The sequence below is a fragment of the Oratosquilla oratoria genome, chromosome 22, assembly GCF_046742065.1.
Source record: "Oratosquilla oratoria isolate Oo_2021 chromosome 22, ASM4674206v1, whole genome shotgun sequence".
Taxonomy (NCBI): domain Eukaryota; kingdom Metazoa; phylum Arthropoda; class Malacostraca; order Stomatopoda; family Squillidae; genus Oratosquilla; species Oratosquilla oratoria.
This window is the reverse complement of record NC_134798.1, coordinates 57,347,542-57,357,541: the sequence shown is the minus strand read 5'-3', so window position 1 is coordinate 57,357,541 and position 10,000 is coordinate 57,347,542. Positions and strand designations below refer to the sequence as shown.

At 44.5% G+C, this 10,000-nt stretch overlaps 2 protein-coding genes across 2 annotated transcripts; both read right to left on the bottom strand.

Annotated features, from left to right (window-relative positions):
* Positions 1–1,923: 1,923 nt before the first annotated feature.
* On the bottom strand, positions 1,924–3,506 carry LOC143037254 (uncharacterized). Its single transcript, XM_076205382.1, has 2 exons — positions 2,827–3,506; positions 1,924–2,585 (listed from the first exon to the last, which is right to left on the bottom strand). The coding sequence occupies exons 1-2, from the start codon at positions 3,228–3,230 to the stop codon at positions 2,276–2,278; spliced, it is 714 nt and encodes a 237-aa protein (XP_076061497.1). The 5' UTR covers positions 3,231–3,506; the 3' UTR covers positions 1,924–2,275.
* Positions 3,404–4,731, bottom strand: LOC143037253 (uncharacterized). Its single transcript, XM_076205381.1, has 2 exons — positions 4,687–4,731; positions 3,404–4,550 (listed from the first exon to the last, which is right to left on the bottom strand). Exons 1-2 carry the CDS (start codon positions 4,690–4,692, stop codon positions 3,516–3,518), a joined length of 1,041 nt encoding a protein of 346 aa, XP_076061496.1. The 5' UTR covers positions 4,693–4,731; the 3' UTR covers positions 3,404–3,515.
* Between the last annotated feature and the right edge of the window lie 5,269 nt (positions 4,732–10,000).

Here is a 10,000-nt window from a genome sequence, read left to right as displayed (position 1 = left end):
AAGAGGCTTCGTCCTGGGTGAAGACGTTCCCTGAGCGTCTCCCACGAAGACGGGCCTGGACCCTCGGTATGTATCCAACTCACCCCAAGTCTTCCCGCGGGAAGTTCTCGAAGCCCGTGGCGAGCGTCTTCATCCAATAGTGTGCTATGGCAATTTGTGACGTCTCGTCACCCACAAGCGGACTTCTATATGTTTAATACCTAGTGACATCATGTGATTATACTGTGACGTCACCGGATTGATCATGGCGCCATAGGATCGTCTCGTGACGTCACAGGGACACAAATTGACGTCATAGGACTACATGGTGACGTCAATTTATCACTGACGTCATCATACCGTGATATCACTGAGTCACAGTGAGCGTTGAAATAAATTTTGACATGGTAAAATTCTGGACCATCATGACTGTAGATTAAATTAAGTTGAATAGGAAAAGTCATGTTCATTTCGACCTAAGTCACAGTGAGCGTCGAAATTAATTTTAACATGGTAAAATTCTCGACCATCATGACTGTAGATTAAATTAAGTTGAATAGGAAAAGTCATGTTCATGTTGACCTGAGTCACAGTGGGCGTTGAATTAGTTTAACATGGTAAAATTCTTGACCATCATGACTACAGATTAGCTTAAGTTGAATAGGAAAAGTCATGGTCATTTCGACCTAAGTCACAGTGAGCGTCGAAATTAATTTTAACATGGTAAAATTCTCGACCATCATGACTAGATTAAATTAAGTTGAATAGGAAAAGTCATGTTCATGTTGACCTGAGTCACAGTGGGCGTTGAATTAGTTTAACATGGTAAAATTCTTGACCATCATGACTACAGATTAGCTTAAGTTGAATAGGAAAAGTCATGGTCATTTCGACCTAAGTCACAGTGAGCGTCGAAATTAATTTTAACATGGTAAAATTCTCGACCATCATGACTGTAGATTAAATTAAGTTGAATAGGAAAAGTCATGTTCATGTCGACCTGAGTCACAGTGGGCGTTGAATTAGTTAACATGGTAAAATTCTTGACCATCATGACTACAGATTAGCTTAAGTTGAATAGGAAAAGTCATGGTCATTTCGACCTAAGTCACAGTGAGCGTCGAAATCAATTTTAACATGGTAAAATTCTCGACCATCATGACTGTAGATTAAATTAAGTTGAATAGGAAAAGTCATGTTCATGTCGACCTGAGTCACAGTGGGCGTTGAATTAGTTTAACATGGTAAAATTCTTGACCATCATGACTACAGATTAGCTTAAGTTGAATAGGAAAAGTCATGGTCATTTCGACCTAAGTCACAGTGAGCGTCGAAATTAATTTTAACATGGTAAAATTCTCGACCATCATGACTGTAGATTAAATTAAGTTGAATAGGAAAAGTCATGTTCATGTCGACCTGAGTCACAGTGGGCGTTGAATTAGTTAACATGGTAAAATTCTTGACCATCATGACTACAGATTAGCTTAAGTTGAATAGGAAAAGTCATGGTCATTTCGACCTAAGTCACAGTGAGCGTCGAAATCAATTTTAACATGGTAAAATTCTCGACCATCATGACTGTAGATTAGCTCAAGTTGAATAGGAAAAGTCATGTCCATTTCCACCTGAGTCACGGTGAGCGTCGAAATTAATGTCAACATGGTAAAATTCTCGACCATCATGACTGTAGATTAGCTCAAGTTGAATAGGAAAAGTCATGGTCATTTCGACCTGAGTCACAGTGAGCGTTGAAATTAATTTCAACATGGTAAAGTTCTTGACCATCATGACTATAGATTAGCTTAAGTTGGATAGGAGAAGTCATGTCCATTTCGACCTGTTTTTTTTTTTTTTTTTTACTTATATCGATATCAATATCAATATATATATATATTCATTTATTTATTTATTTTTTATAAAAATAATATTGTACAATTCACATAGTGCATAAATTCTATGTAGAATATTGTATCTTGCTCAGCGGTTCCTGGGCCTTCCCCTACCCCTCGGTCGCCCTTTGCCCCCCCCCCTTCTTTTGCGAAGAGGGGTGGAGCCGTTCCCATGGCGACACATGGGACAGGGGTGATCGAGTGGTAGAGATACCGTGTCCTGAAGGAAGTTGCTGATGCCCAGCCCCCGAGGTCCTGCACCCGTTCCACAGAGTGGGTGCGGAGAAACGCCAGCGATGCCGCGAGGCCTCTGATGTTGTGGGCGTGGGGGGCATGGCCTGGGTCGGCCTTCCGGTGCCCTGTTGGTGGTGTCAGCTAGCCAAGACAGGAAGTCCAGAACTGTGCTAGCGGAGATGGTCACTATCGCGTGTCTCCGAAGGAAGTCCTGGAATCTCCGGTTGGGAGGGTTGTTGGATCTGGATGACGGTCGGGACCGTAGCGAAGACGCGGTCTGTCGCTTCCCGGTCGAACAGACCACGGGAAAGGGGAGCTGCTCTCACCACGCCCCGGCGAGCTATCTCCGGGGCCGACCGCGCTGCAGACTGACGAGCTGCCAGACGAGCCGCGGTGAAGGCCCTCGCTGCTGGGGGTAGGGCTGATGACGCCATGTTGGCTGTACCCTCTGCCACGGTAGAGAGTGCCGCCAGGGTGTCTCTGCATACAGAAAACACGCGAATCAAATTAGTAGGGCGAGAAGGATCCCGATCCCCGGAGGGTGTAATAAAGTCACATCGCTCAATTGTAGAACGTATAACATATGCGAAGCCGAGGTCGTTTCCGAACGACCTCGTCCTCGGGCGCTAGTCAAGAGGCTCCGTCCTGGGTGAAGACGCTACCTGAGCGTCTCTCGCCAGGACAGGTCTGGACCCTCTATAGATTGAAATATCCCACTCACCTCAATTCTTCCCGCGGGAAGTCCTCAAAGCTCGTGGCGAGCGTCGTCAGCCAGTTCCTCATCATCGCCATTGCCGTGACGGTCGAGATGGTAGAGGCAAGGTCTTGTCTGGTCGAGGCCTCCGTCGTCAGCAACTTAGCCTTCGGTTCACTAAGTTGCTGGGGGAGGGCGGGGTCCCTGCCCGAGTGCCACAAGCAATCGCGCAGGCCCTCCGGCGCGAAGGGTGGTGGCAGGACGACGGGGAATGATGAAGGGATATGCCGTCGAGGAGGAACCGTCTTGGGTTGGTCTTGGGCCCGCTCGAGAGCAGGGATGTCTAAGGCTTTCTCCCCTTTCTCCTGCGGGAACCAGGCGTTTGGGGAGAGTGCTACCGCCGGTGAGTCCCCCGACCTGTCGACAAACATATGCCCATCAGGGTTTAAACGAGGGTTCTCCAGGAGAGCACCTAATGCGTCCAGAGTGTTAGAGGTGGAAATCCTGGAGGGCGTGGAGGCCGGGGCGGAGAGGGGTCGAATCTTATATAGAACCTTAGCCCCCTCCGCGTCGTTGGCCCACTTTAGGATAACGTCATCTCTCCTCCTCCAGCCCTCCAGTAGCGAGTAGTCGGGAGACCAGGCCACTAGCTTGTGATCTTCTCCAAACGAGTACTCCCAGGACCGGGGAAGGTCACACCATGAGAAGGGGTGAACTCAAGAGTCCGTCATGGTAGGAGGATAAGGTAAAGAAGAACTGTAGTGGTCCTCCACCCCGTCCAACCCGACGGACGTCTGTTTGGGGGGTTGATCCGGAGAGGGGCCTTCTAGTCCTATACCTGTCGCCGGCACGGAGGGGCGGAGGGAAGGACCAGGAGGGAGAGTGGGAGGGGGGGCTAGAGCCGTAGGTTCAATAGGAGGTTGCTCTGGAGAGGGGTGCGTTATGATTTGCGCGGCCTGAAAGGCCGGATAATGTGATAGGGCCGATTCAAGGACGGGGCCTATCAGGGACGGAAGGAGGGCAGCCACTTGGGCAGCCAGAGTTCCCTCTCCCCTCGTTTCGTCCCCCGGCTCCCTGCCCTTGTGGGATTTACGGCGAGGAAAAGGAGAGCGAGGAAGGGAGGGTGAGTTGGGGGGAGAGGCTGTGGAGGGTGGGGACAAGCTGAGCGTCCTGGACCTCGGTGAGGCAGACCTCTTTTTCGAGCGAGATTTCCTGCCGGGTTCACGTGAGTGAACTAGGGAGGAAGACGAGTTCGTGGGGGTGCTTGACAAAGCAAGCCGTAAGGGTTTTAAGGACCCTTGATGGTCGGATGTATGGGGCTGCCGAGAGGCCTGAGGACGCTCGGGGACACCATACTCCGCAACATCAGACTCGTCCCCTTGTACTCCGAGAGGCCCAGGTTGTCCACCAACGGAAGTCTCGGAGACATAGGGAGACGGATGGCGAGGGCGAACGAGGCCCAATTCCACGCCTAACGCCGGATCCGCCCACACCAGGGGGGGGGGGTCGTCAGCGGATTTCAATTTCCGAGCTCTGTGCCATGCCTCCCGAAGAAGTTCGAGGGCGGCTAGCTTGGAACGGGTTTTGGGAGGAGCAGCACGAATCTCCTCAACCCGCGCTTTGCACACAACGCAGGCTAGGGGGTTAAAGCCAGCTTGTGAGAAACAAGGGGCATGGCGGGAGCAGAGGTCGTGGTGGCCGTCTGACGAGATCCTGGCTGTGCAGCCGGATTCCACACACAAGCGTTTGGTCTGAAAATAGAATAATGATAATCATAGAAGGGGTGTCCCAAAGGTGTCTGGACACAACACCGAAGGGGAAAAACTGCAGGAGAACAGGTAGGGCTCCCTACGAGAACACACGAGCACGAGCAGGAACCAGACTTACCGGCATGAAAAGAAGGTGGGTTGTGGAGTGACCGACTCGTCTGGTTCCGCGATGCTAAGTGACACGACGTCCGGCTCGAGCTAGCCGGGTAAGAAGGGAGGGGATAGGGAGGGGGAGGTGGGGTCGACAATGCGCATGCCTGCACAGAGCCGGGAATTTTAAATTTCCGATGATTTTGGCGGAAAATTCAAACCACACTCAACCTTCGGGAAATGGCCATATGACCAGGAGTGTGGTATGGGATTATCGCTATAGCTTCGCTGTGCAGGTTTCTTTCAGCCGATAAATAATAAATTGACATATAACTACTTTAGGTGGAGGGGAAGGGAGGGAGGGTGGTGGTGGAGGTGGTAGGTGGTAGGTGGTGGTGGTGTTGATGCTTGTGTTGATGAAGGTGGCAGTGGTATGGTGTTCGAAGAGGAAGAGAAGACGGACTTGCTAAGACGTGTTGTTACGAGCAATGATGGTGACGGTCGAATTGGTAACAGTAACGGGTATAATACTAATGTAATAACAGAAATAGTAAACACAACGGTATCAGTGATCGTAACGGCAGAGATCACCCGAATGATAAAAACAGTGGCAATGGTAGTGGCAATTAGGAATACTGGTGTCTGTAAAATCAACATTATTTTTATTAATAAAAAATTCTCGACTGTAATAGTAGTGATGATAGTAGTAAGTAATTGTGACCTCACGATGTTTCTTTTGGTCGTTGGACTGTGGATGGTAATGACAAGTAATAGTAACGACTACGATGGTAATGATTCAGCATCAAGCCAACTGAAGCCACCATCACATTATCATTACCATTTCATGACCAATTCCGAGGGAAACAGTTTTGATCATCCTTTCCTTATTGAGGAAGTACTCGTTTACTGGACGCCACAGAACAGCTGAATAAATGAATAAATAGATAGATAAATGAATAAGGATATAAACAATTGAATAAATAAATAGATAATTGAATGAATACAAAGATAAGTAAATAAATACATAAATCAATTAATTGAAAATTTAATAATATATAAATAGATAAACAATTAAATACATGAATGAATGAATTCACGAATAAATAACCAAACAACTACACAGGGAAATGACAGATAAATTAATCAATTATTTAGTAAATGAATAGAAAAAAATAATAAGATAAATTAATCAAAATTAATAGAATTAAATAAAATAAAGTGCCACCCGACAATGAACAGGCCCAATATATGAGTATACTATGACCTTAAACCACATATCCATCCCCTTGCCCAAGGATGGCAGTAACAGTAAGTAGTATTGTGACGTTTTCATGCCGTTCGTGGGGTTCGACCTCAGATCAAAGAGGATTCACACGTGCTTGGATCACGTGCTGGAACCGTGATCGATGGCTATTACTCCTCAGATGAGAGCCATACATTGTTATGAGGGATTTTTTTGTGCCAAGCGATTTTATTCAGCTGAGGGGATAGCCCTCTATGCCCAGGAGCTAAAATAGCAATAAGAAAATGAAAGAAGATGGCGACAATGATGAAATGTCGAAGATTGTAGTTTCTTTTTTCCTTTCATTAAAATGCAATGCTTTTGAAATATATTTTTCCAAATATATTTCCGTCCGTATTTAACCTTTATTTTGAGTCAGTAATGTTTCTCAACGATAGTTTCTGAAACGATTTGTGACCATAGTAATAATGGGTCAATAATGATTTTGTGATATAGACTTCGAATATATTCACTGATATCTTGAATCCATAATGTTTTTGGAAGGTAATTTTTCCAATTCATTCATGTCCATATTCTCTCCAACAAGAAAGTCGATCTTGTGGACTAGGCACGAGCAGATTTTCCAAAAGAAGTTTCATTGATTCAGGAAGTTCCGCCCACTTGGGGAAGTTCTTTTCTCTCTCGTTCCTTCGTGTCCATAGAGTGTACTCCTCGTCTGAGGCCACTGCCAGTGCCCAGGGAAGCGTACGGGTCAGCATCTTGTAGAGAATGAGACCGCAAGCCCAAACGTCCACTGGAGGGCCGAGGTACCTGTGTCCTTCTTCAAAGATTTCGGGAGCCATGTACACGATACAACCGACCATCCCAATCATCCGGACCTCTTCGCCTTCGAAGAGGAAAACGTCTGCGCACCCGAAGTCCGCGATCTTGAGGACGTTTTCTTCAGTAACGAGAAGGTTGTCGGGCTTCAAGTCCCGATGGGCGATTCCTCTCGTGTGGAGGTAATCGACTCCCTTCTTGAGCTGCTCGAAGTAGACCAAAGACTCTTCCTGTGCGATGTCTTTGATCTTGTCTTCGAGTCTTCCTCCAGTGACGTACTCCAGGAAGAGGGAGTGTGTGCGTCTTTCGTGTCTCCAGAAGAAGAGAGTCAGGACGTTGACGTGGTCCAACTGACTCTGGAGAACTTCTTCTTTGATGGCATCGGTCATTGTGTAATGGTCGACCCGTTTCCGGGCGACCACCTCCTTGGTCTCGACGTTTTTCAAGAGATACACCGTGCCGAAGAACCCGCTTCCAAGGGCTTTAACCTCTTTCCAGTTACTCTCTGGTCCAAACGCTCTGGAAGCTTCTTCAAGCCCTTCCAGTAGCTCCTTGCTTAGTGTAGCGCTTACAGGACCTTCAGAAACTTTTACACTGCGAACGAAGAACTTCCTGGACAAACTTTCTTTCGAAGACTTCCTTCTTCGTTGGGTAGCTCTGCTGAATCGTTCTTTGAGTGCCTGAAGGAAGCTTCTGTTCTTCTTGGGCTCCTCGCCCTTGGGCCTCTTGGCGACTTCCGGTTCTTCCTCTTCCTTGATGCAGCACTTGAGGTACGAGATCATTTCGGCGGAGTACAGTACCTCTCGTACAATTTTATTTATTGTTCTGGCTAGCCATGTCGGCGGGCGAATGGTGAATGAAACTACACAGATGCAAGCCATAGGATTGGTCTTGCTGTCATACGTAACGAGTTATGCAACATACGTAAATTTATGTATATATATATATAAATATATATATATATATATATATAAACACATATATATATATATATATATATAAATACATATATATATATATATATATATATATATATATATATATATATATATACATGGTGTGTGTGTGTGTGTGTGTGTGTGTGTGTGTGTGTGTGTGTGTGTGTGTGTGTGTGTGTGTGTGTGTGTGTGTGTGTGTGTGTGTACATATATGTTATCTTTAAGGAGAATAAGCCCTTTAAGTGAAGCCGTTATTTGGCCAACATGTCATGGCCTATACGCAGACATATACAATACATCATACACGGTTGTAAATTGCTCTCAAGTACATAAACAAGTGTAGCTTATACACCTGAGAGTTAAATATAATATATATATATATATATATATATATATATATATATATATATATATATACTGTGTATATTTAATATTACCTTTTTAATTGAAAATGAGAAATAAATTTGCTTTGGGTCAGGCGAAGATAATGTATTCCTACATAGAATGACAAGATGAGGAGTGTACGCCAGGAGACACTGAGTAGCTGCGGCCGAAGCCGTCACCTTTGCCCTGTTGGGGCAGGTAACAGTTGTGTCTGGGAAATGGTGGTTATCAATTTGAACATTTGCGAACACTCAGGGGGGAAGAGACTAGACTAGAGGTGGGTATACAAAATTTCTAATTCAATCTTAAACTGGTGATCACAACGTTACGAAACATTTAGGAAAATTAGTGTGTGTTTTGGAACACCCTGTACGTATTTTGGCGCCATCTGCAAAATTATATGAATGAAACATTTTGGTTCACCCTGTAACAGTCGACTTTATTCCTCGACTGAATGATATTCATAGACAGCAGATGTTTTTATCATTTCGTATGTCAACAGCCTAAGTTGTCAATATTGGTAATTAGAGTAGTAGGTCACTAGTTTTAAGTTTTCTAAGTTTTTTAACGAATAGGAAGGTGCCACCTTGTTACACTCATTCAGGATGTGTTTATGAGTTTATATTTGACCGCGTGGACAAAGATCTAAATCAGATATTCCCCATTTTTTTCATTTTTGTTGATGCAAAACGGCCGGTACCCGTGCACCTGTAGATGCAACACAAAAAAATATGTTTTTTTTTTTTTAGCATGTTTTTTATATAAAAAAACAACAGAAAAAACATGATTTTTTTAAGGCCCATAGACCATGATTAATTTGTGATTACCTCATTGTATATCCTATTTTATGTGTATGTTTAACCATTCATGAAGAGGAAATTTGAAGTGTTTAATTTTTGAAGATTATACTAAGAGTAAATTTTATATTAGCACATATACAGTATCTACACTTGTTACAGCAACTGAGTCCTGACTAAAAAGGTTAATTACTTGTTTATTTTTATACTGTGTCTGATGTTTCTTTGGATAAGGTAGATACGCATATGTGGAGGGATGAATCAAGTACTTACACCTGTTTTCATATACTTGATATTTAATATTTGAACAAATTTGGACGTGTAAAAAAAAAGAAATTAACTTCGATTTTTATTTTATTCTATCTTTTTTTTTTTTCATCACTACCCGTGCGTAGCCTATTTAGCTGTACCCAGGATTTCATGAATTGCTGTTTGGAGGATGTGACTAAGTATGACACACACACACACACACACACACACACACACACACACACACACACACACACACACACACACACACACACACACACACGACTTGATGACGCATTTGGTAGAGTTCCCGGCTGCCACTACGGCGGTCTGGGTTCCAATCCCGCCCAGGGCTGCAATAATTTCAGTATCGTTGCGCTGCAAGTCGTAACTCCGTCTCCCGTGGGCGGGAAGTTGGGTGTGAGTGTGCGTGTAAGGTCACAGCATTACCCATAGATCGGTTATATACGAGCTCTGAGCTCTCTTCCGGGAGGGAAATAGCTGTCGATCGCGAGTCCAACACGTGATCCAAGACCATGGTGAATCACACACAGAGTCGCTGTGATGCGTCACCGGTGACCCTGACCACACTCGTACTCGTACTCACTGGTGACTGACTACAAGGACGAGAGGTCACACTTGTGGAGGCTGAGTGAAGGACTTGTCGTTGTCTCGTAGTCGTACTATGGTCATGTGCAAGACTTTTTCAACAACACTGTCATTTTTCAATATGTATATATATATATATATATATATATATATATATATATATATATATATATATATATATATATATATATATATATATATACATATATATCGTGCACTTAGGGCGCAGGTTTTCTTTAATACAAAGTGAATTGAACACCACAGCTTTATCAAAAATAATAATTGTGATCATGCTGTGATGTT